This window comes from Fundulus heteroclitus, chromosome 3 (assembly GCF_011125445.2).
Source record: "Fundulus heteroclitus isolate FHET01 chromosome 3, MU-UCD_Fhet_4.1, whole genome shotgun sequence".
Classification (NCBI taxonomy): Eukaryota; Metazoa; Chordata; class Actinopteri; order Cyprinodontiformes; family Fundulidae; genus Fundulus; species Fundulus heteroclitus.
In genome coordinates this window covers 46,992,504-47,017,667 of record NC_046363.1, presented here as the reverse complement: position 1 = coordinate 47,017,667, position 25,164 = coordinate 46,992,504, and the positions used below count along the sequence as shown (strand labels likewise).

The window sequence follows — 25,164 nt, the reverse complement described above, 5'->3', positions numbered from 1 at the left end:
ACTGAAACTCCTCAAGTAGGTCATTACTTTGTAAATGTTCACATAGTTGATTAGCAACTACTTTCTCAAGAATTTTAGATAAGAAAAGAAGATTAGATATAGGTCTGTAATTTACTAACTCATCTTGAACAAGAGATGGTTTCTTAAGTAAAGGTTTAATAACAGCTACTTTAAAAGCCTGTGGTACATATCCATTTACTAAGGATAGATTAATCATGTCTAAAATAGTGCCACTGATCAGAGGGTTATTTAATGTTTAATAAATAACTCTGTTAGGTATTATCTGGTGAATATCAGCCCAATCAGCTGATATCAGGACAATAGTTAAAAATAACAATTCCATCACTGGCGATCTTTTAACAGCAAACTCTGCACACATATAGAATAAAAAGGAGTACATTGCAGATCTGAGTTAAAGAACCAAAGTTCATCTTGAAGAATGTGGAATGTTCTGAATTAGTTTAACTAATTCAGAACATTTGGTCTGTGTTTCAATCCATTCACAATGCAAATCCTGAGTTAAACAGTGGCTGTCAGGAAGGAAAGAAACAAAGTGGAGCTGCAGCTGTGAACTCCTGGATGAAGATCCCAGGAGCTTCCAGATGTTCAGGTAGGCCATCACCTACATGATCTGTGCAGAGCACAGCGAGACATGTCCACTTTGATCCGGGAACAGAACCATCGCTACAGTGCAGCTTCCCTCCTTCACATCCACAAGCTGACAGCGTTCTGGCTGGGATGCTGAACCTAATCAGCCATATCGGGTCAGAACCAGGTCAGGCAGAAACTTTCTGACACAGAGTGCAACATGAAGCCGTTTATTGATGATTAAAAGGTTCCTTCAGACAGGAAGTTAGACGTTTACAGCAGCTGATCACCAATCAGAAACCGGCGATCACTAAAATCTTCGTGACCAATGAAACTGCCCATCTGAACTAAGCCCCGCCCACAGACTATCCTGCAGAGACAGGATGGTTCTGATCAGACATTGAAAATAAAGCTCCAGCTTTCTCAGCATCATGTAGTGTAACACAGACAGGAGTGTTAGAGTGAAATGTGCAAAGGTCAGTGAACAGGATGCATTTCTCAGGATCATAATAATGCAGAATGACATAAGAACAAAGATAAGTGTATGAGTAGATGGCTCGTAGGTTCAATTTTACTGATATATGAATAATTAAATATAGACAGGAGTTAAACAGGAGCCTCACTCTGTTATAAACTGAGGCACGTTAAAAACAGACGGTAGTGCAGGATAGATGTCTGACTAAACTGAAAATAGAGACAGGAGTTAAACAGGATAAAAACCGAGGCACATTAAAAAGCAACAGGACAGAAAGAACGTTTCACTCTAGAGAGAAACAGGATCTCATTTTGTCCAACAAACATAAAAGACAATCAGTGAGACAGAAGACAAAGACAGGAGTGTTCCTGGGATCATTTCTTGAAGAACTTCTTGTTCAGCAGGAAGATGAGCAAGTTAACGTTGACTTTGGCCTTATCAAACATCTTCATCACCGCCACGCCCTCATACTGCAGCTGCAGCAGGTCCTGGGGACGCAAAAGCACCAATTAATACCTGTCCAGACTGCATCGACCAATCAGGTCTGCAGAGGACCATCAGGTGGACCTTCCTCCATCCAGGACCTGAACAGGTCCAGAGTCAGAAGGTCAGCTAGCATCTCTGCAGAACCCACACCTCCTGGACACGAGCTGCACCGGTGTTAACCTCCAGGTGGCGCTGTTTGCTGAAACCAGCCTGCTTCTCTGATGCAGAGTTAGAGGAACCAGATCCAACCATGTAGTCCTCAGTGCAGAAACATGTATGTTTGCATTTTTACATAATATGTAAAATGTCTAATATCTATTTTATTGCTTGTATATTTGTACTAAAATGTCTTTATGGAGAGCAAAGCGGAGCTTTGCCTGAACCTGACCAGGTGATTCAGCAGCAGGTTGGCTGTAGAGAACGTTTCCCAGATTTATCCTTAACGCAAAAACACTGAACAGAATAAGCCAATCAGGAAGAACTGCCATTAATGTGCTTTTATTTTTAAGAACTGTGCATTCATGCCTCCTAAGTCTGTAGCTTATTAGGAAGCACTCGTTAGTTGTAGCTTAAAAAGATTTAGGAGGTGACGAGGTGATCAGAAGGCGACCAGAAACAACTTTATTAAAAGTTACTGCGATTAAAACGGGCTCCAGAAAGTTTGGAAGGATGAGCATTAATCGCTTTAAGTTTAAGAAACTTCACGTCGTTAACGGGAAACTGAGATTTGTTAACTTTGACAACCCCAGTTACAAGATTGTCAACATTTGGAGGGGGGGGGGGGGGGGGGGATTAACTGCTAGCTTGTTTTCCAGCAGCTGGATAGGCTCTGATTATCTGGGTCTATGTTTGCTTTTATCATTATTTATTCCACGTCAGGTTATCATCACGGCATTTAAGCATTTCGCTGCATTTCGCTGCATTTCGCTGCATTTCGCTGCATTTAGCTGCATTTAGCTGCATTTAGCTGCATTTAGCTGCATTTAGCTACATCTCAGGTGTTTAGCTGCATCTCAGGTGTTTCCCTGGCATCGTGCAGCCCTGCTCCGCCTTGGTGCATCTCCAGCCTGGCTTGGTGGTACCTGGTATTTGAGCAGGAATTCTTCCATCTGGACTCCGAGGAACCGAGCCTTGATGAGGAAGCTTCCTTTCTCGGGTCCAGGAGTGATGTCAAAGACGACGTTCTTGAACCTGGAAGTGGTCACATGTCAGGGTGATGTCACGCCCTCGGTGCGGTCATGTGTGCGGCGGCGTGCTCACTGTGTGGGCGGCAGGTCTTCGATCTCCAACAGGACTCCCTTCTCCTGCAGCCGAGCGGCGCTGTAGCTCAGAGCAGGAGGCTTCTTTTTCCCTCTGCCTTCTGCTGCTTTCTTATTGGGTAATTTACTAAAACACAAGCCAACCGATGACACAGCTGTCCCCGTGTCTGAGCCAATCACTTCTCAGTAACCAGGTTCTTCTCGTCATACCTGTTAGCCGTCAGGTTGTCCAGGCAGGAAGTGATGTAATGTCTGTAGAAGTCGACCTGCTCGCTGTGGAAGCTGCTCTTCTCCTGCAGCCTGCTGAGAGTCTGATGGAGTTTCTGAAGCTCCGCCCCCCGACGCTGACGATGCAGGCGCTGCTGCCGGATGTCCTGATGGAGCCAACAGACCAAGGTTCAGTTTGCTGATCGATTAAATAAGAGCTGAAGAACAAGGTGAAGAAATTCCATTTTATTTAGATGTTCCTATCAGAGCACTTCGCTCTCAGACTGCAGGTCTGCTGGTGGTTCCTAGAGTCAAAAAGCAAAACGTGCCTGTGAGGAACACTTTAAGGTCGGGGTAGTCAGCTTTTCCCCGTACGGCTCCTGTTCTTACATTTGTCCCCTGAAAATGGCCGACTGCAGTCGTCTGCCTGGTTTTTACACGATGCCAGCGCAGGTAGCTGCTTAACGTTGACTCTGACCACAGCATCCTGGTCCACGGAGGACAAACCGGTTACCTTGGCGATCATCTGCAGGACCTGGTTCTCAGGACGAGGCGGTCGGAGAACGGCGAGCGCCTCCAGACGCCTGAGGCTCCGCAGGATCTTCTTCTTCTTCTCCTCCAGGCTCAGCTTGCCGTTGGCCACCAGCGACTGGTTCCTCTTCATCTTCTCTGGTGTCTGAGCATCCTGCCGAGCCCGACGCTGCATTAGCCAATCATGACACACTTCCTGTTTGAAGAAGTCAGGTCACAGGTTAAATTCCATGCTGCAGGTAAAGGCAACAAATGAGCAGGTGTTAGTTACCTGGTCAGGTGAGGTCTTTGTTCTCAGCAGGTCGCTCAGAGAGTCACCCGACTGAGTCCGGATGACATCGATGATCAACTGCTTGGTGCTGAAAACAAAACAGGAAGTGATCAGAACAGACCGACACAGTAATCTACCTGGACAGGTGCGGCCGAATTACCTGAGCAGCAGTCCTCGGGCGTCTGGTTTGTCCTCAGAGTCGTTAAAGATGTCAAACTTGTTGGTGAGAGTGAGAGAAACCTCCATCTTACTGGACTCTGACCCTGGATCAGCTGGAGTCTCACCTGAGGCAGAGAAACACACCTGTTGCAGACAGTAGTCGGTTCACACCTGTACCGTACTCAGCCGCTGTCCTGACCCAGAATGAACAGGACCAGGTGCAGCCGTAACAAACACCAGGTTTAGTACCTGCCGCAGTGCCCATGAGCTCCTGCAGACTGGGAACCGGTCCGAGATCCTTCAGGATCATCCTGAGGGGATCTGCTGGGTCTGGACAGAGAACCTCCTGGTGCTCCAACAGCAGCTGCAGAGACAGGCAGTGAGAGTCCAGATCTCAGCGCCGATACACTTTAAAGCGTTTAAAGCGTTTATTTACAGTAAAGCAGCCAAATATCGTTAAGCTGCGCAGCGCTCGCTCTTCTGGCCTTTTTATAAATCCTGCCTCACTTTCCACGCAGTCAGAGAAAGCGACGCTGACCCAGGCGCTCGTTTAGGAGCCGGGGAACTGGCGCCGCAGGTGGTGAGGAGGTGAACTGCAGCCAAACTGCATCATGGTTCCTCAGACGGTCATTTTCCCTCCTTATCAGACTTTAGTCAGAGATCTGCTTCATCATCAGCATTCAGAGGTTATTCATGCTGGAGCTGGAGACGCGTAACTACATCAGGACCTTTCAGGTTATTGATGGAGGTCCAGAAACCAGCTCAGATCTAAATCAGCGTGTTCTTTCCTCCCTGATGATCACAGATTGTCAGATAAAGTGTGACGAGGTGAGGCGCTGATTGCTGTAAAGCTGCAAACATCCTGGTGACTCTGGAGCGTCATGCAGCGCTGCTGGAGGACCTGGCAGAGGACAATTAGCAGCAGAAGACCTCCTGGTCCATGATGGACTCTGGCTGACATGCTGCGCTTCCTGCTCTGGCCTGCAGGGGGCGCTGGCTGCTCACCCCGTGCAGCGCTCAGCTGTGGCTTCCTAAAATGCCAGTGGAGGCGTTTGATGTACGCCTGATGCCTCCTGGCTCGTTTCAAACAGCGTCAGCTTCATTATTACTGTGGAGAACATCTGAGCTGCTGCCTCTGGTTTACACCTTTAATAAACATGTCGTTATTTACACCTTAAATAAACAACACATTTCCACCCTTTCTTTGCTCTTTTCTCCATGTTGGCCATCCGTAACGATCAGCTGACACATTTAAAGCCACGTCAACATTCAGGAGATGCATCGACCGTTTCTGGAGGCCGGTGGAGGGCAGAACCTGAGGAGGAACCTGGAACCAGGACCTGGAGAGGGAAGCTGCTGCAGGTGTGTGGATTCTGAGCAATGCTTGGTAAAATAAACATTTCAGTGGGAAACTGCGCTGAAATCAGACGGCTGCGCTCATTTTTAATTGGTGTGCGCGTTGCATCGTTACGGAGCAGGTGGATGTTTGAGAGCAACACGGAAAGGAGGGTCCAAACTCGGTTCTGGAAGGTTGAGTCTCACCTGGTGGGTGTTGAGCAGCTCGCTGACAGAGATGTAAATGACGGGTCTGTCGACAATCAGCAGCTCCGAGTACTCGTCCATGCTGAAGCGCTCCTCTGGCTCAGGAACGTCACAGACGGCGTACAGGAACTTCCTGTTCGACAGAACATCAGGAAACATCAGCCCCGCCCCTGTGCACACCTGTGCGCAGCTTGCTTCAGGTGTTACAGGCAGCAGCACCTGAACCTGCAGTGGGTCTGGCTGATGTACTGGTTCAGGACTCGGACGTGGTATCCGTCTCCGTGGAGGAGCTTGTTGGCGGCGGCGTGCTGCAGCATGCGCGCTATGGAGCCCAGGATGTGGCGCTGCTCCGGCTGCAGGGCGGCGCCGGCGCACCTGTCCACCACGTCGAAGCCGTCTGGAGCCACCACGGCCGGGTTCATGTAGCGGTAGTAGACCAGGTTACCCACAATCTGCAGGCAGCAGGGAAGCACCCAGGTGAGGAAACTACCTGCAACTAGAGGCTGAAGGTTCTTCAACAAACATTCAGCAGTGAACCCGGACCGCCCACACCTGGCACACCTGGCGCACCTGGCACACCTGGCGCACCTGGCACACCTGGCGCACCTGGCAGCGTGGCTCACCTTGTAGAGCTCGTCCTCACCGGCTGCAGGAAACTTTGTCTTCAAGGCGTCTCTGAGCACCTTGGCTGTGTAACGCAGACCATACCTGCCACACAAAGTCATCAGGTAACGAGGCTCACGCCGCTCAGCGAGCAAGACAGAGAGACAGGATGGCAGACAGACAGGTGTGAGTGGCAGACAGACAGACAGGTGTGAGCGACAAGACAGGTGTGAGCGGCGGCAGACAGACAGGTGTGAGCGGCAGACAGACAGGTATGGACAGGTGTGAGTGGCGGCAGACAGGTGTGAGCGGCGGCAGACAGACAGGTGTGAGCGGCAGACAGACAGGTACGAGCGGCGGCAGACAGACAGGTGTGAGCGGCGGCAGACAGACAGGTGTGAGCGGCGGCAGACAGGTGTGAGCGGCAGACAGACAGGTGTGAGCGGCAGACAGACAGGTATGGACAGGTGTGAGTGGCGGCAGACAGGTGTGAGCGGCGGCAGACAGACAGTGTGAGCGGCAGACAGACAGGTATGGACAGGTGTGAGTGGCGGCAGACAGGTGTGAGCGGCGGCAGACAGACAGGTGTGAGCGGCAGACAGACAGGTGTGAGCGGCGGCAGACAGAGAGGTGTGAGCGGCGGCAGACAGACAGGTGTGAGCGGCGGCAGACAGACAGGTGTGAGCGGCGGCAGACAGATGTGAGCGGCAGCAGACAGACAGGTGTGAGCGGCAGCAGGCAGACAGGTGTGAGCGGCGGCAGACAGACAGGTGTGAGCGGCAGACAGACAGGTGTGAGCGGCAGACAGACAGGTGTGAGCGGCGGCAGACAGACAGGTGTGAGCGGCGGCAGACAGACAGGTGTGAGCGGCGGCAGGCAGACAGGTGTGAGCGGCAGACAGACAGGTGTGAGCGGCGGCAGACAGACAGGTGTGCGGCGGCAGACAGACAGGTGTGAGCGGCAGACAGACAGGTGTGAGCGGCAGACAGACAGGTGTGAGCGGCGGCAGACAGACAGGTGTGAGCGGCGGCAGACAGACGTGAGCGGCGGCAGACAGACAGGTGTGAGCGACGGCAGACAGACGTGAGCGGCGGCAGACAGACAGGTGTGAGCGGCGGCAGACAGACGTGAGCGGCGGCAGACAGACAGGTGTGAGCGGCGGCAGACAGACAGGTGTGAGCGGCAGACAGACAGGTGTGAGCGGCGGCAGACAGACAGGTGTGAGCGGCGGCAGACAGACGTGAGCGGCGGCAGACAGACAGGTGTGAGCGACGGCAGACAGACAGGTGTGAGCGACGGCAGACAGACAGGTGTGAGCGACGGCAGACAGACAGGCGTGAGCGGCAGACAGACAGGCGTGAGCGGCAGACAGACAGGTGTGAGCGGCAGACAGACAGGCGTGAGCGGCGGCAGACACACAGGTGTGAGCGGCAGACAGACAGGCGTGAGCGGCAGACAGACAGGTGTGAGCGGCGGCAGACAGACAGGTGTGAGCGGCAGACAGACAGGTGTGAGCGGCAGACAGACAGGTGTGAGCGGCAGACAGACAGGTGTGAGCGGCAGACAGACAGGTGTGAGCGGCGGCAGACAGACAGGTGTGGGCGGCAGACAGACAGGTGTGGGCGGCAGACAGACAGGTGTGAGCGGCAGACAGACAGGTGTGGGCGGCGGCAGACAGGTGTGAGCGGCAGCAGACAGACAGGTGTGAGCAGCGGCAGACAGACAGGTGTGAGCGGCAGCAGACAGACAGGTGTGAGCGGCAGCAGACAGACAGGTGTGAGCGGCGGCAGACAGGTGTGAGCGGCAGCAGACAGGTGTGAGCGGCAGCAGACAGACAGGTGTGAGCGGCGGCAGACAGACAGGTGTGAGCGGCAGCAGACAGACAGGTGTAAAACGGACAGCAGACAGACAGGGTGGAGCGGCAGGCAGACAGGTGTGAGCGGCAGGCAGACAGACAGGTGTGAGCGGTGGCAGACAGACAGACAGGTGTGAGCGGCAGCAGACAGACAGACAGGAGGACTCACGGGATCCTGCTGAGGTTGGCGGTGATGGCTTTGAGGACGCGGTCTGTGAGGTTCTTCAGGTTGATGATGGCGACGTCGATGCGGCGCTGGACCTCGGCGTGGGACAGAGCGTCCTCAGCAGAAACCTCGTACGGCAGCGAGCTGCGGGGACAGACGGGTCAGTGGCTCAGGTGGCCGTGTCCGGCAGGACGGCGGCCGTCTCACCTCTTGTGTCCGGTCTGGGTCTCGGTCTGGTTGATCCAGGTCTTGTAGACCTCCAGCGGGTCGGTTCTGATGTTGAGGCTTCGGTCCAACAGGACGTCCTGCAGAGCCGGACCCAGAGAGTCCCGCAGCGCGTTCTGGCCGCCAGCATGGCGGTAGAAGTTCACCAGCATCCTGATGACGGTGGGGTTCCCCGTGATCACGTCCTGCGGCCGCTCCACCTTCAGCCTGACCACAGAGGAGAGCGCGTTTAGTGACATCACAGCTTTCAGGCAGGTGGAACCTGACAGGAAGTCACCTGATCTCGTATCGCAGCGCCTCGGTGAAGAGCTGCAGCAGCAGGAAGGCCTCGCGGCGGTCGGAGCCGTAGCTGAACAGGCTGAACACCACCATCTCCATGAAGGAGGTGGAGCGGCTCTGGGGCATCAGGAAGATCACCTGCGCCAGGTAGAGAGGCTGCGTCTGCAACACAGCAACACGGCCATATGGCTTCTCTCTGAGGCACAGAGGAGCGTTTAGTCGCACGCCGACAGGCGGCGCAGGCCTCGTCTCACCTGCAGCAGGTAGAACAGGTGCTGGTAGGCCTCCAGCCGCGCCCGCCGGTCCCGGCTCAGAGCTTTCAGCCCTTTGCTTCGCTCCACGTTCATCATGTCCGACAGCTGCTCCTTGTTCTTCCTGGTCAGCTTCTTGCAGTGAGACACCACTTCCTGCCGGAGACAGGTGAGCCCAAACCTCAGCGAGGCGTACTGGACCCGGCGCCGCCCGTATGAGCGTTACTGTCCGCCCCTCCCACACAGACGCTGCGTTTAACCCACACTGACCCGGTGTGGGAGGAGCGTTCTGAATAACGAGGGGACGGTTACGGTTAGCGAGCTCAGAGAGCTGCAGACGTTCATCACAGACGCAGCTGCAGTATTCTCCTAGACCACAGGGGGCAGTACTCAACCAGTGGAAATACAGTAAAATGGCTGAAATAAACGGCGGACTAGAGGCGTAGAAGAAGACTGGCTGTGGTGAAGATCAGGAAACCCTTACATGTTTAAATTAAAGGTTTAAAAAGCTTTTTGCTGATGGCTTCTTAAACGCGTCTGACTCGATTCACGCCGGATGCAAACAGAAGAAGACCCTCGTCCCCGTAAACATGGCCAATGAGCCGACAGTAATCTGTGGCGCTCTGACGCTTCAGGCTCAGAACCAACGGTTAGCTTAACCTGACCCGTCTGGGCCCGGCTGGCAGAACAGAACCAGGCTCCTTTAAATTCCCCGTCTCCAGACTCTGACCTGCAGCGTGGCTCGGTTTCGCACCAGCAGCCCGATCTTCAGGTCCATCAGGTCCAAGTCGGTCTCCAGCTGCCGGTTGGAGCGGATGCTCCTCACCACTTCCTCTCGCAGCCGCAGGAGCTCCGCCTCCTCTCTGATGTCACCGTCTCCCAGGTCCAGCAGGTGAAGGAACTTCCTGACCACAGACAGAGGGGGCGTGTCCGAGTGCACTGCGGAAGGTGAGTGGGAGGGGCTTATGAGTCATGTGACAGTGCAGGTTGACCAATCAGGACCAGCGCTGAGACACACCTAGCATGCGGTACTCGTGTCGGGCTCTGTTGGCCCGGAAGAAGGCCTGGATCTTTATGACCGCATCCACCTGTCAAAACGCAGTAACCACACATTAACATGGAGCTCTCTGATTGGCCGATACACATTCATTTAACATACAGGTGAACCCCTGCAGGTAAAGACTCACGTTCCGTGTGAAAAATCTCAGCCGGGCCAAATGTCTCCTCCTGACGAGCCACATCTTCACAAACGACTGGATCTGCGGGTCAGGAGTAAAAAGAAGGTTTTCAGTAAATCATCGTTCCAGATGTTCAGTCAGGAGTAAAAAGACGGTTTTCAGTAAATCATCGTTCCAGATGTTCAGTCAGGGTTAACCTGTAAGGCCGACAGGCTGCAGAGCAGCGAGGGATGCACAGACGCATGCATCCAAATACTAAAAGGGCCTTTTTAATTAAAAACGCCCTGTTGGAGCCACTTGATGTCAATTCTAATGTTTTCGTGTTTGTGAGTTTCACAGGGCATCGTTTTAGGGCTGCACACCAGCTTTTCTGGTCAAATGTTAAAACGAGGAGCATCAGGCCTGGACAGGTCCAGAGTGCTTCCGCCAGGTGAGTCCCAGTCTCACCTTTTGGTCTCCATCAACTTTTAAGGTGAAGATGTTTTGATGGCCTCAGAAAGTGAGTCAGAAGTAAAAACCATTTGTTACCTTCACAACAGACCTCCAGTTGTTGTAGAGGAACTGCAGCCTCCGCCTGTACGCCCTCTGCTGGACGAACCTCCTCCAATGAGACTGAAGAACCGAGACAGACGATGACCTTCAAGCGACCAATGAGCAGCCACCCAGCTTCTGAACCTGCAGGACTCACCTGGATGACGACTGCAGCAGGAGTCTGACTGATGAGGAAACGCCGCCGGACCTCCAGCTGCTGTCTGATCAGGAACCCCCGACAGCGAGCCTGCAGACCAACAATCAGGGCTTCGCTGCTCCGCCAAAGAACGCCGCGGCTGTACGACGCAGAAACGCTGCCCACCACTTCCTGCAGGGGGCGACAACACGTCACTCACTAGCCAATCACACATCACCCTCCCTCTGAAACTGCAAATGTATTGTTTGCAGATTAAAAAAGCAGAGTGGCTCTGCAGCTTCGGGGGGGGGGGGGGCTCTCCTAACCCGACCGACACTTAAAATCAACCAGGTAGCTCAGTTCGTCTGGAGCTCATTACCGCGCTGGCAGCGGCCCGTTGCTACGGCAACACTGATGCCAGGTGTGTCCCTTATGCAGGTAGACGCCCCACCATAGCCGCTGCCGCCATCTTGGATGGGTCTCTCACGTCCCCAGAGCGTTTATCTGTACTAAGGAAGCCGTTTGCCCAACTAAAATAATGTTGGTTTGTTAAAAATGGCAGAGATGTGGTTATGATACAGGATGCTGTTATAGATAAAAAACATGTTTTAATGCAGAAATATACTGTTTATACAACGCACTTCCTAAATGTTTGCTCTTTAACGGACAGACATACAGCATATTAATGTATAAATACGTGATTTCATACTGAAACATTTTGTTTTATGCAATTTAAGAGACAGACGTGTTATTAAATATGTAAATAAATACGTGCTTCATGCTGAAATACTGTTTTATGCTCTTAAATAATGAGACATGTGGTATTACAAATTTATATGTGTATAAATTAATACATTTTAGATTGTAATAAACAAGTTGGATTGTTCGTTTAAATTTATTTCACTGACATGTAAATTCCTGAGCCTTCACTAAACACCCACAACAATGTCTTTATTTCTGCGTGCTGTGCACACATGCATACAGTTTTTAAAGGCCTAGAAAAGTGTTATTTAAAGTTTCCAGGTCATTGCAGAGTCTTGCACCCTGCTTGCAACTAGAGCTGTGAAAAACAACCGTTCTGCACAGCTTGTACCTGCTGGCAGTGGTGCTTAATTTTAACCTTAACTTGTGAAATAGTGATAAAAAAAGAAAAAGATCTGCACCATGTGGTCTACTTTCAGCAGTAATCCCTGGTTACGGTAAACGTAAACTGCAGAAAACACGATAAAGTTGCTCCCTCTGCCTTTACTCCTGGTGGCTGCTATGCCAGAGAGACCCATCCAAGATGGCGGCGCTGCAGGATGCGCTCCAGCACGTAACGTGGCGCCTACGTTTATAATGTCTGAAGTGTCCAGCAGCACGGTGCAAGCCCGCCACCTGAGCTAGTAGTCCGGCTCGTTAACCAATCAGAGAGCAGGATGGTAAGCAGCACGTTTACCTGAAAGCTGCACTGAAGCCCAACCAGGAACAGGAGTTTATTCTTTATTTATTTTATAAGACAGACGTAGAAGAGATTCATTGATTTCACTGAAAAGGTCCAGCAGAAACAAAGTGATGCCATGAGAGCAGCAGCTGGTTCTGAGCTGTACTAATCGTTAATATCGGGTCACAGGTGCTGGTCTGACCCAGGCGGACCCTCACTCACCTGGATCTCCTGATGGCTCAGGTACGGACCGTGTTGTTTGAATTTGTTGGGTTTCTCCCAGCTTCCCTCCAGCCTGTTCAGGTGAAAGTAATAAAAGGTTCCGTCCTGCAGCTGGACCCGAACCCACGGACTCCGGTCCTCACCTGGACACACACACGGTAACTGCTGGCATCCACAGCACACCTGGCTCCTCGCTACGCTCACCTGCGGATGTTACCTGAGCGAGTCCTGTCTGCGATCCGGCCGCTCAGCTCTCGCTGATAATCTGAAGCGCAGTCCGATAAAAGTCCTCGCAGCTCCAGTTCTGGCAGAGACAGAACCCGCAGAGTCTGTTTGGCCCGGTTCTCCTTCACCGCCTGGTTCACCGCCGCCACCGCCAGGCACACTGCAGGTAGAGCAGACCGGTCAGCACAGGTACGCTGCAGGTAGAGCAGACCGGTCAGCACAGGTACGCTGCAGGTAGAGCAGACCGGTCAGCACAGGTACGCTGCAGGTAGAGCAGACCGGTCAGCACAGGTACGCTGCAGGTAGAGCAGACCGGTCAGCACAGGTACGCTGCAGGTAGAGCGGACCGGTCAGCACAGGTACGCTGCAGGTAGAGCAGACCGGTCAGCACAGGTACGCTGCAGGTAGAGCGGACCGGTCAGCACAGGTACGCTGCAGGTAGAGCGGACCGGTCAGCACAGGCACGCTGCAGGTAGAGCGGACCGGTCAGCACAGGTACGCTGCAGGTAGAGCGGACCGGTCAGCACAGGTACGCTGCAGGTAGAGCGGACCGGTCAGCACAGGTACGCTGCAGGTAGAGCAGACCGGTCAGCACAGGTACGCTGCAGGTAGAGCAGACCGGTCAGCACAGGTACGCTGCAGGTAGAGCGGACCGGTCAGCACAGGTACGCTGCAGAGAGAGCGGACCGGTCAGCACAGGTACGCCGCAGGTAGAGCGGACCGGTCAGCACAGGTACGCTGCAGGTAGAGCGGACCGGTCAGCACAGGTACGCTGCAGAGAGAGCGGACCGGTCAGCACAGGTACGCCGCAGGTAGAGCGGACCGGTCAGCACAGGTACGCTGCAGGTAGAACGGACCGGTCAGCACAGGTACGCTGCAGGTAGAACGGACCGGTCAGCACAGGTACGCTGCAGGTAGAACGGACCGGTCAGCACAGGTACGCTGCAGGTAGAGCAGACCGGTCAGCACAGGTACGCTGCAGAACCTCACCGGACCCCCAGAGCTTCACACCTGCTTCTGGATGTTCTGATCCGGTTCTGCAGGAAACGGCTCAGATGATTTAAAGGTTCCAGCAGGAAGTGAGACGATGGTTTGTAGATTAATCAGAACTGGAAACATCTGACAGCAGATGTTGCTGGTCTCATAATATTTGCTATAAACGAGAATATTGTTATCTGGAGATAATTTTCAGCTAATATAACGATAAGTGGAGCCGCTCAAAGATCAACTTCCTGAATAACGGCGGGTCGCCCTGAGCTTCGCCTCCAGGGACGGAGAACCGTGGGTTCCTCCAGGTGGAACAGCAGGATGACCATGTGATGCGTCGCTGCGTTTAGCTGCTAGTTTCAACACACCGCCTCGCTCAGATTAATCACTGCTGCTGTGTTTCTCTGGGCCGCTGCTCCTCACCGGGTTCTCCGGCTACGTTCTGAGGAGCAGCAGGAGAACCCAGAGCTCACTCCTCCCCACTGAGGAGGAGCGCAGACCGACACGCCGCACTGAAACCTTTCCTCACCCGGTCTGAGAGCACAGATTCAACGCGTCTTAAAAAGGGTCCTCTGGTAAACTCTTTTTAACGAGTAGCCAACCAAAGAAAAACAGACTAATAACTTATGTAATGTTAAAATAATGTAGTCAGACAGACAAAAGTATGAAGAAATATCACAGATTCAGGCATAAGAAACACGTTAATATGCCGTTTCCTGGGCTCACCTAGAGCTGGACCATATAGAAACAATCATATCAATAAAATAGTAAAAATCATATGGATCAATATATCTATAATTATCAAAACAATTCTAAACATAAATCATTTTTCTATCATTAATAAACATCTACGGATCGATATATATTTTTATTGAATTATCGTCCTGACCTCAGCAGATTAACATCAGAATAACAAAGCTTGTGTACTAACGGGAGGTCTCACTTTGACATAAACTATAGGCGTGTCTCTGGTGCATTTGTGGTTAGTCTGTTCTTTATTTAATGAAGTTAGTGATGTTGGGCAGAGCTGCCAGAGGAGAAGCGATACTTCTTAATAATATTACGCAGGTAAAAAGTACAGTGCAGTAAAACTAGTTACTACCCACCTCTGGTAGAAGGAGGAGACACGGGATTATTGAGATTATTTAAATTTATCGTGTGATTCATTGATTTATAGCGACAGGTGATAAAAGCGGTTCTGATTGGTTCAGGTCTGAGATGCTAAGCACTGATCCAGGTGGATGGGACTCACACTTCAGAGCTTTTTGACTCTGCTGATTGGCCTGCTTCACTGCTTCCTGGATATCGGCCAACCACAGCTCAGCTCCAGGGTCTCTGCTCATCTGATTGGACAGAAGCAAGCCAGATAATTTATCTAGAAGCTGCAAACATCTGGATTTACCTGACAACGGTCACCATGAACCAGTTACCTGTGCTTTTTGCTGCCTGGACCTGGTCAGCAGGGCCAGGTACCTGCAGGTGTTGGCAGGTATGATGTCCTCCAGACCACAGGAGGGCAGCATCAGCGCAGACACCAGCTGCTGGGGGTCTCCTCTCATCACAGCCTCGTTAATCAGGCCGACAGCCTGGAGTTCTGTCACACAGGTAACCACAGGTAAGGTCAGGTGACCACAGGTAAGGTCAGGTGACCACAGGTAAGGTCAGGTGAGGTCACAGCAGGATTAGCATTAGCTGCTGGGTGGTGAGTTGGACTAATAAAGTAACTCAGGGGAAGATCATCACCAGCTGAGTGAGGTCCAACTGTGGGGCTAAAAGCGGCCCTGCAGACGCTGGACCTCACCTGCAGATGGCGCTATCAGACCTAACGCTGTGGTGTTTGTGTGTTTCATACGCTGGTGTTCGTCCTGGGCCGAGCCGTTCACATGGTTGATTCCTTCCTGCAGCTGATTCCAGGTCAGCAAGCCTCGGCCCATCTGCTGCTTCACACCTACCAGGTGCTCCAGGTACCTGAGGGACAGGTAGCAGGCCGTCACCATCATGCAGAGCTGTGTCTAAACTCAGGGCCTGCATCCTCTGAAGGGGGGGGGGGCAGCGTGTCGGTCTGGACTTCCCGGCTGTTACCTGCTGTCGCCTAGCAACAGCATCAAGCACAGCGCCGTGACCACTGAGCTATATAACACATTGGAGTGCTGATTTTGCAGAAAAACTGAAGTCACTGGCCGCCATCTTGCTCCTCCCTACTCTCCCAGAATCCCACAGGATTTGGTTGCAACAACAAGCAGTTTTCTGGCTGAGTGAAAACGTTTCACAGGTAATTCTACAGTCAGTGGATGTACTAACACTATCAACTACTAGGAAACTAGGTGCTGAAATATTTTACATGTTATTCATATTAAATATATATATATATATATATATATAATATATATATATATATATATATATATATCTATATATATATATATATATATTATATATATATATATATATATATATATATATATATATATATATATATATTTAAATAAATGCTAAATATTTCAGCACATGACTTTCTCAGTACTTGATATTTTTAGAACATAATTCACTCTGCGATGTGACGAGTGAATTTCTCCATTGTGAGATCAATAAAGACTATCTTATCTTATCTTAAAAGTAAATGGCATTTGACATTTTAAAAGTCTTACGCTCCCCTAAACATGAGAAAATCCTCGTTATTCGATGCTGTAACGCACATATTCCCTAGTTACTGGGGGGAAATAGGGAGTACCAATATGGCGGCTGGTGGCTTCACAGCGACTCGTTCTAACAGACGGTGATTAGCACTCCAATGGATAATATAGATCAGTGGTCGTGACGCCTTAAAACGGCGCCAAACGTTTGCTCCATTCAATCCCTGAGGAAGTCCAGCAGCTTTCTACATGAATTAATTAATCCTGTTATTATCTCCAGCTGTCACTTTCTACATGCCGTATTAATTAATCCTGTTATTATCTTCAGCTGTCACTTTCTACATGTTATATTAATTAATCCTGTATATTCTTCAGTGATGGTATCAAGGTGTTGGTTGTTCCTGTAATACTTTATCAGCTGGTTCTGCTGTTCTTTATATCTCTCTCTGCAGGTGTAGAAGCAGACTCAGAGGATGTTATATCACTCTCTACCTTTCCTCTCCTCTTTCTCTTTCTCCTTTTAGCATTTTGTCTGTTTCTCTCCTTTTTTCCTCTTCTACCTGTTTCTGTGTCCATTGAACGTTAAATAGTCCCAGAATAAAATCTAATAAAGCTTCTAGCAGATATAAATCAAGCGGCGCTCTGTGGTAAAAGCAGTAAAGCTCCACTGGTGAAAGTAAAACCTGCTGGACTCTTTCTGGCATTATTATTGTTATTATAATAATTATATATTAGTGTTATTGCCACATTAGCAGACAGGACACGTTACTAAGAAACGGTCATCTGACTGAGTGCTGTCTGCGTTTAGCTTCCACCCAGTGGTGAAAGCCAGCGGGAGTCTGATAACGATCGGCCCGGTCTGAAGACATCAGAGCAGATCTGAGTTTCATAACAGCTACGCTCTGACCTAAAGTTCATTTTGTGACCCAGAAAGCTTAATATAGCCTCTTCCACGTCGCACTGCAATGAATCATGGGATACGAGCCCTAATAAACCGTCACACCTGTCCATGAGGGCGTGGTCCACGTCACACAGGCCTGCAGATGGACTGACCAATGAGGAGCTGAACTCTTGCAGATGTCCCGCCTCCACACCCTGATTGATTAGAGCAACTGCTGAGAGCATCTCCACGGCGACAAAAAGCTCTTCCTGATGTAGCTCCCCCTGGAGGAGACAACAGGAAACGACAGGAGGAGTTAGACGATGAAACCTCGTTCACAGACAGCAGCACCAAACCGGTGCCTAGTGCATCAGAGACGCAGCAGAGGCCTGAGCAGACCCGCTGCGCTCACCTGGACGCGTTTACCTGCGCGGTCCGTCGCTGCAGCAGCTGCAGCTCCTGGTGGTAAAAGGCTGCGGCTGCTGGGAAGACTTCAGGCAGCTGCAGCTCAGAGTTCATCAGGCAGCTGACGGTGTACCTGCAGTCGTCTCCACGCAGCGAGGCGTTGACCCTCTGCACCGCCACCAGCACTGAGTCACACAGACACACGTGAGTTTTCTCAGCCGGAACAGACTGATGGTCCGGCTGAGAAGAACTTACTGTTGGTGGCTCTCTGAGCTTCCTGGTTGGCAGCAGAGATGCTTTCCTGCAGCTCAGCAGCTTCCAGAGGATCCACAGAGCCCTGGTCCTGCATCAGAGTTCAGCAGAGGTGAGCTGCACATGCAGACACAGCAGGATTCACAGCCATGACACAGAGGGAGGGTCTGACTACCAGAGCCTTCTGCTGGCGGTCCACCAACAGCTGATCCAGGTACCATGGGCCGTTGGCAGTATGGAGGCCCCTGAGGGCCAAACATGGCAGCTGCAGAGCAGCAAGCAGAGAGAGTTCATCTTCAGCATCCAGAGCTTCGTCCACTTGTTCCAACGCTGATCGCACTGAAAAACATCCCCACATCAGACTCAGGAGGAGAACCTGGTCTGAGGAGACTCAGGCCTGAGAACGGCCCAAATCACCCCCCCCCCCCCACAGATGATGTGGCTCACCGTTGACGGTCCTGATGTGCTCCTGGATCTCCCTCTGGCTCAGATACTCCTCGTACATGTCTTTGTCCTCAGAGCCGTCCTGCTGACAGACAAACACGTCACAGACAGGCTGACGGACGCATTCTGTCTCTGACCAATCAGAGCCAACCTTGCAGGCTGCCTGCTCCGCCTTCTTCATCCTGGCCTGCTTCAGCATCTCCTGGTAGACACTCATCAGCGCCTCCTGCAGGTCAGTGAGTAGAGCTGCAGGATTCTTCAGCGCTGAGGCTGTGACGCTCACATCCCCTCTGTCCACCGCCTCGTTAATGGCCACCACAGCTGCATGCACTGATGGCAGATCACAGATCACCACCTCTGCTCCAACCTGTGAGCTCTCAGCCAATCAGAGCGCACCTACCTGCAGCTTCGTCCACAGACAGCTCATTGGCCAGGATGCCTCCGATCTTGTTGAAAGCCGGCATCTGGATTCCGTATTTATCCAACTCCAGCTTCATGTTGTTGATCTCCTCATCTGAGCACAGTCACATGTTAGCAACACTGCTCTCTGATTGGTCGAAATGTCATAAGTCTCTTCACACAGGAGACTTAAGCTTCCTGAATGTATGTTATGTAACATCATGAAAGATGCCAGCTCAGAATTCAACAAGACATCCACAGAAAACCATGAATGATCATTCAGTGACCCTCAAAACTGCAAAAACACAATATGAAAAGCTAAATACAGCAGAAGACAAAGACTCATCAGTAAGGGAAATACTGTACAATTCTTAATTGATAAGGCATATTCAGATAAAAATAAAATAGTGGAATGTACTGAAAAATGCGTCCTGACAAGCTAAAACATTTGCAAATTGTCCTTAATATCTGATAAAATGTAAATGTTTACCGTTTTTTCTACATCGTGCTTTAAGTCAACTATATGCATATATACACGATGAGATATTGCCTTTGGCACAACAGAGGATTCATTTGTTAAGCCTCTGTTGAACTCTGTTCAACCCTGATGAAACATGCTTTCCTTCACTGCTACGCCGCCTCTCCCCATGGGGGGCGCTATAGAGCAGCTGCTGGTGCCGGGCAGATCAGGAGCTAAAAGAGTCTCTCTGTCTGGACGTTGAGCAGAAATGATGGCGCTCTGCCTCACCGCTCGCTGGGCGGCGCGGTTAAGCTAGCTACTTCCTGGAGGGGCGGGTCTACCTAGAACTGTCATGGCCGCCCGTTTTTCACGAGAGGAAAGGGCTGAATTCACGATTACTTAGACATGCATGAACAGATAAAAGCTGCAAAGGTTGATTTAGGATGGTTACCTGGAGCACCTGGTGCTTTACTAAAATGGGATTTTAGGATAAAGTTGTAAGTGTGTTGGAATTAATAAATATATGTATATTGCAAGGGTTTTGTCTTTGGTAATAGTTTTATTCCTTTGCTGCCAAATCTATGAAGGTGGTGAGGCGGGCCTCAGTGAGTGAGACAGGGAGAGCAGAAAACGCCTCGCCTGATGCAGCCTCTACCTGGAAAACACACCTGTGTCGTACACTTACCTGTCTGACAACATGAAATGTTTACCTGTGAACTTTACTTTTCCATAGAGATCATGAATAGGCGGAGCCAAACCCAGTCTGTACAGGTAGAGGCTGCAGAGAGACACGTGAAATAGGTGAGCAGACAGACAGGTACACCTGAGAGACAGACATGCCTGTGAGTGACAGGCGGGTCAGGTGAGGTGAGACACAGACGGGCGGGGCTGGTGACAGACAGACAGGCGGGTGAGGGACAGACAGACAGACAGGTGGGTGAGAAACAGACAAGTGGGTGGGAGACAGACAGACAGACAGACAGACGGGTGAGAGACAGACAGACGGGTGAGAGAAGGACAGACAGATGGGTGGGTGAGAGACAGACAGACAGATGGGTGGGTGAGTGACAGACAGACAGATGGGCGGGTGAGAGACAGACAGACAGATGGGCGGGTGAGAGACAGACAGACTGGTGAGAGACAGACAGACGGGTGAGAGACAGACAGACAGAGAGACAGGCGGGTGAGAGACAGACAGACGGGTGACAGACAGACAGACGGGTGACAGACAGACAGACGGGTGACAGACAGACAGACAGACAGGCAGACAGACAGACAGGCAGACAGAGAGGCAGGCAGACAGACAGACAGGCAGACAGACAGGCAGGCAGATAGACAGGCAGACAGACAGATAGGCAGACAGACGGGTGAGAAACAGACGGGTGAGAGACAGACGGGTGAGAGACAGACGGGTGAGAGACAGACAGACAGACAGGTGAGAGACAGACAGACAGACAGGCAGACAGAGAGGCAGGCAGACAGAGAGGCAGGCAGACAGACAGGCAGGCAGACAGACAGACAGACAGGCAGGCAGACAGACAGGCAGGCAGACAGACAGACAGGCAGGCAGGCAGATAGACAGGCAGACAGACAGATAGACAGGCAGACAGACGGGTGAGAGACAGACGGGTGAGAGACAGACGGGTGAGAGACAGACGGGTGAGAGACAGACGGGTGAGAGACAGACAGGCAGGCAGACAGACAGGCAGACAGACAGGCAGAGAGACAGGCAGAGAGACAGGCAGAGAGACAGACAGGTACCTGAGAGCGTGGATGCAGTAGACGGCTCTGGGCATGTTCTTCCTGTCGTACACGTCGGTGGTTTCCGGGTGGAAGATCTGCAAAGAAGGAGAACAGAAAATGATCCCGTCTGATTGGATCAGCGTCACTGATGGATCCTCTGAGTTCTCTCACCGCTGGCAGTCCCAGTGATGTCATGGCGTTCCTCCAGTGGTTGATGTTGTCGGTGTGGCGGAACTGGAGACCCACAGCCTGAACGGGTCAACATTAGTCATTAAAGAACGGATGTGATGCTGCAGCAGACGTAGAACTAGTTCTGCCAGAAGCAGTTCAGCTGAAGGTTGTCCCATCGCCACATTAACCAGTCAGAGTCAGGATTGGGAATATCAGCAGAATCTGAGCAACACTGACTCCTGAAAACCAGCAAGTAAACCACCGAGGTGTCTTCCTGAGATCTGTGGCTTTAAGACTTAATGAGGTTTAGAAACAATAAACGGATAAAACGGTTTTTAACAGGAAGCCGATTGGACACTCTGGGACTCGTTAAAACCTGAAGCTGCTGAAATATTTCAAACTGCACACAAACATCACCTGTGCTGTTTCTGAACCCCCCCACGGGTCGGTCTGGCTCAGATTCTGACCCGGACCGACCCGTGGACTGGCTCAGATTCTGACCCAGACCGACCCGTGGACTGGTTCAGATTCTGACCCGGACCGACCCGTGGACTGGGTCAGAATCTGACCCGGACCGACCCGTGGACTGGGTCAGAATCTGACCCAGACCGACCCGTGGACCGGCTCAGATTCTGACCCGGACCGACCCGTGGACTGGGTCAGAATCTGACCCAGACCGACCCGTGGACCGGCTCAGATTCTGACCCGGACCGACCCGTGGGGGGGGTTCAGATTCTGACCCGGACCGACCCGTGGACCGGTTCAGATTCTGACCCGGACCGACCCGTGGACTGGCTCAGATTCTGACCCGGACCGACCCGTGGACTGGCTCAGATTCTGACCCGGACCGACCCGTGGACTGGGTCAGATTCTGACCTTGTATCTGAGCTGTTCCGGGTCGTAGATCTTCTTCAGCGGGACGGCGGTCGGACTAAAGCGATGACCCAGTTTGGCCAGAATGACTCCGTTCCTCAGAGCCTCCTCCAGCTCAGTTGGAGCAGGAAGCTCCTCCCCCAGACACGCCTCCATCCACCTAAGCAGGAAACATTGATTTCAGGGAACGGCGGCGCTGTGGAAGCAGTCCAGTTGTAGCTCCGCTCACTGACCTCTTAGCCTCCTCCAGCCTGCAGAGGTACTGATAGGCCACATTCTGGATCCTCTGCTCATCCATCTGCTCTGCTGTGAGACGCTCATCTGTGCCGAACAAAACACGCCGTAATGAGACCCGCCGGTTCTGATACTCGGCCCAGAATCAGCTTCAGTCCTTGGCTCCAATAGAACCGGTCAGAGATCAAGAACAAGATGTGAGGGGAACCACAATGGCCCAAGCTGCTCCTATTCAGGACGTGTGCAGAACACGAGCAGCGCGACAGAAAAGCAACCAGCAACAAATGACTGCAGATGATTTCTTCAGATGCTTCTGGACCCTCAACACCACATCAGCTTCTTTCAGCCCTCTTTCAAAGCATCCGTTCTCCCTGTCCCAGATCTGGACATCATTGTACTCAGCAGTTTGTTCTTTAGGTGCAACAAGAAAAAGAGTTAAAGTCCAGTTGCCTTCACAGCTGTTTTTCCAGGATGCAGCTGGTGCAGAAAACGAGCCTTTTATGGAGGGAGGCCTAACGAGAGTCAGCGAGATAATGACGACACCGGGCGTGGCAACATGGCTGCCGCCCTGTGATCCTCCCATCACACAGTCGGCTGGTCTCTGGATGTGTTCAGGGCACACATGTAAATAAATAACCTGCAAATTAAAATGGCAATCTATACTGGCTGACCAGGAGAAGGCTCATTTCTTTACTGCAACAGTAACATTTTCTGTTGAAAATCTGTGTTCAGAGTTAAACTGAACTCTTTTTCCTGTTCTGTAAGAAAAATACAATCAAGTCACTGTGTTTGTAGCATTTCCTGAGAGCCTGCGTCCACCTACAGGGACATTGCATTTTTGTCTCTCCACCCCAGATACTTAATTGTTTTCACCTTTAACCCACTGGCCTCATTAGTGGACACTACCAGCTTCCTCTAGTGGTAAAATGACAACATTACACTGATTGGAATGAAAGATGGCAGGAACCCAGTCTGCAACAACTCTCATAAGAAAAATGGCCAAGGACAAGCTAAATTATATTTCATACTTGAAACCAGTGTTTCTATACACAATTACGTCTTTAGATTCATAAGGCATGTAAATTTTACTTTTTTTTTTTTTTTTTTTTTACAACTGAAGCAAAGCACAACATTGGTAAAGATGAAGTACGCATTTGAGGACATCAGGCTATATTTCGTTATTGATTGTGCCATGTAGTTGGATAAACCTGGAAATATTTAGAGGAGTTTACAAATATAAATGGTAATTGGACGTTGTATTTAGTCACATATTTTGATTTAATTAACCTGGAAATATTTATAATGATTCCCAAGTGTAAATAGTTCTTGCTAGTAGTAAATCTTTCAACAAATTATTATCTTGCAAGTTACATTAGCCACCTAATTATGTTATAGATTTTGATCTGAATTTAGGGTTGATTTTATCATTACAGGCAAACTTACATTGTCAAAAACTGCTAATGGCAATTGTAGACAACTCTGATGTTAAAGATTTATCAGATGGAGAATCAAATTATCCATTTGTGGACGAACATATTACTTATATGGACCTCTTACATTTAGAACAACCGTTGGATGATTCTGATGATTATTTACTGCCTGATGCAACAGAAGCTAATCACTTCAGCAGTGATAATATTGACAGTGGGAAAAGGTGTGAACTACCACAGAAGTACATAAACGCAGACGTAAACAAAGACACTGAGTCAGAACCCGAACCCAGGGAACCTTGAAATGCTGAACGTGGTGATCACTGGAAGTCTTTTCTCTCCTAACTTAGCTCAGTTTCAGGGTACAGATGATAAACTGAATTATGAGCGAGCAGATTGGCAGCCACAGAACTCCATGGAGTAGTACTTAGAGCTGATGAAACTACTGACTGCACAAATGCAATGTAACTGGCTAAGACTGGGAGATCTCTCAATGTTTATGTTTATGAGATCTATGACTTGTTAGGTGCATTGGTTTTGATATCTTGTGTACATTATCCTCAAACAAAGATGTTCTGGTCAAATGCTTCGTGAATTCTTGCCATCAGTCATGCAATGTCACGTAATTGGTTCTTCATCCTGAAGAGCAACCTGAAAGTGTGTCGCACCAAGAAGGGGACAATTAGCATGATGATGCACTTCGCTGATCTTGCTCTTGTTAACAAATGGCTGCCATAATGCCAAGTTTATTAGGAAAATAGTATCTCAAGAAAGGCTATCATTTTTGCATTTTACACATTTTGGTAGCTCAGGTATTCCTCAAAAAGCTCGATGTCCTGAACAAAGATGCCCATGTTGCAGGTGCAGAGTGAGAATGCACATTCTGCACAGTCAAGGAAAGGATCTTGGGTCACTCTGATCCCACATATCACTGTTTGCTCATGTTCTGCTGCTCATGTTCTGCTGCTCATGTTCTGCTGCTCATGTTCTGCTGCTCATGTTCCAGAGATGGCTGATCTGAAAAGTCTGATGCATTGCAGAGGGCAGGGTTGTCCTGGAAAATCATGTGTGCAGTGCACTAAAAGCAATGTGTTCCTCTGCTTGCAGAGGAACACATTGCTTTGCAGCAGTTTTTCATAGACCAGTTCAGGAAGGACAGGTTTCTTTCTGCAGAACCATGTTCAGGGTCTGAGCTACACACCTGTTTGCACCTTTGAAAGTTTCACCGATAACCAGAAGGGCTGTTTTAGATATGCAGATTGCTTTTTTGCAGAGTTTTTCTGTTACTTTCCTATACAGTTGGATAGCCATCATAGTTGCCTGAAATATTCCCTTCTTATTAGTTTCATTGTTTCACCCAATCATGTCTTTATTGTGTCATTTGGGAATATAGATCCTCATATGGGCACATAGCTTTTTTTTTTTTTTTAAACTACTGATTGTAGAAAGCTGAAATTGTGTGTATAGTAATGGAGATCTTCTAATCCCAAACTGCAAATAAAAAAAATGTAATGCAAAGAATTTAATTGTCCTCATATGAGGACGTGATTTTCTTCAAAAACTATTTGTTGTATCATGACAGAGTTTAGTTATCAAACTTATTAGGTCCTACTAATCCCATTTAACTTGGAAATTTAAAAA

General features: G+C 50.3%; 1 protein-coding gene and 1 long non-coding RNA gene across 7 annotated transcripts in view; one reads left to right on the top strand and one right to left on the bottom strand.

The window, feature by feature from the left end:
* Nucleotides 1-802: 802 nt before the first annotated feature.
* Nucleotides 803-25,164, bottom strand: part of iqgap3 (IQ motif containing GTPase activating protein 3) — a 26,896-nt gene continuing 2,534 nt past the window's right edge. For 2 of the 4 annotated variants that reach the window (XM_036135649.1, XM_036135647.1), the window contains exons 2-38: nucleotides 22,093-22,180; nucleotides 21,863-22,019; nucleotides 20,987-21,064; nucleotides 20,834-20,910; nucleotides 19,783-19,850; nucleotides 18,614-18,727; nucleotides 18,365-18,543; nucleotides 18,217-18,298; nucleotides 17,945-18,108; nucleotides 17,773-17,860; nucleotides 17,539-17,702; nucleotides 17,236-17,396; nucleotides 15,452-15,567; nucleotides 15,030-15,193; nucleotides 14,852-14,942; nucleotides 12,605-12,772; nucleotides 12,388-12,530; nucleotides 10,764-10,934; nucleotides 10,604-10,687; nucleotides 10,085-10,156; nucleotides 9,916-9,985; nucleotides 9,628-9,836; nucleotides 8,901-9,053; nucleotides 8,645-8,808; nucleotides 8,350-8,574; nucleotides 8,146-8,286; nucleotides 6,142-6,226; nucleotides 5,738-5,970; nucleotides 5,519-5,651; nucleotides 4,226-4,340; nucleotides 3,978-4,101; nucleotides 3,818-3,905; nucleotides 3,530-3,742; nucleotides 3,019-3,182; nucleotides 2,810-2,935; nucleotides 2,632-2,740; nucleotides 803-1,551 (exon numbers count right to left, since the gene is read on the bottom strand). In XM_036135649.1, the coding sequence (XP_035991542.1) occupies nucleotides 1,438-1,551; nucleotides 2,632-2,740; nucleotides 2,810-2,935; nucleotides 3,019-3,182; nucleotides 3,530-3,742; nucleotides 3,818-3,905; nucleotides 3,978-4,101; nucleotides 4,226-4,340; nucleotides 5,519-5,651; nucleotides 5,738-5,970; nucleotides 6,142-6,226; nucleotides 8,146-8,286; nucleotides 8,350-8,574; nucleotides 8,645-8,808; nucleotides 8,901-9,053; nucleotides 9,628-9,836; nucleotides 9,916-9,985; nucleotides 10,085-10,156; nucleotides 10,604-10,687; nucleotides 10,764-10,934; nucleotides 12,388-12,530; nucleotides 12,605-12,772; nucleotides 14,852-14,942; nucleotides 15,030-15,193; nucleotides 15,452-15,567; nucleotides 17,236-17,396; nucleotides 17,539-17,702; nucleotides 17,773-17,860; nucleotides 17,945-18,108; nucleotides 18,217-18,298; nucleotides 18,365-18,543; nucleotides 18,614-18,727; nucleotides 19,783-19,850; nucleotides 20,834-20,910; nucleotides 20,987-21,064; nucleotides 21,863-22,019; nucleotides 22,093-22,157 (4,872 nt within the window). In that variant the 5' untranslated portion in view covers nucleotides 22,158-22,180 and the 3' untranslated portion in view covers nucleotides 803-1,437. Of the gene's footprint in view, nucleotides 1,552-2,631; nucleotides 2,741-2,809; nucleotides 2,936-3,018; nucleotides 3,183-3,529; nucleotides 3,743-3,817; nucleotides 3,906-3,977; nucleotides 4,102-4,225; nucleotides 4,341-5,518; nucleotides 5,652-5,737; nucleotides 5,971-6,141; nucleotides 6,227-8,145; nucleotides 8,287-8,349; nucleotides 8,575-8,644; nucleotides 8,809-8,900; nucleotides 9,054-9,627; nucleotides 9,837-9,915; nucleotides 9,986-10,084; nucleotides 10,157-10,603; nucleotides 10,688-10,763; nucleotides 10,935-12,387; nucleotides 12,531-12,604; nucleotides 12,773-14,851; nucleotides 14,943-15,029; nucleotides 15,194-15,451; nucleotides 15,568-17,235; nucleotides 17,397-17,538; nucleotides 17,703-17,772; nucleotides 17,861-17,944; nucleotides 18,109-18,216; nucleotides 18,544-18,613; nucleotides 18,728-19,782; nucleotides 19,851-20,833; nucleotides 20,911-20,986; nucleotides 21,065-21,862; nucleotides 22,020-22,092; nucleotides 22,181-25,164 lie in introns of all 4 variants that reach the window. The other 2 variants (XM_036135648.1, XM_036135646.1) reach the window with 2 other exon arrangements.
* LOC118562731 lies at nucleotides 6,292-6,769 on the top strand. 3 transcript variants are annotated; one of them, XR_004930790.1, is made up of 4 exons: nucleotides 6,292-6,305; nucleotides 6,349-6,393; nucleotides 6,424-6,536; nucleotides 6,679-6,769. It is a non-coding gene; the product is annotated as an uncharacterized LOC118562731 (long non-coding RNA). The 3 variants fall into 3 exon arrangements; XR_004930792.1 differs by lacking the exon at nucleotides 6,679-6,769 and adding an exon at nucleotides 6,605-6,642; XR_004930791.1 differs by lacking the exon at nucleotides 6,679-6,769 and adding an exon at nucleotides 6,609-6,642 and having other exon boundaries at nucleotides 6,424-6,578.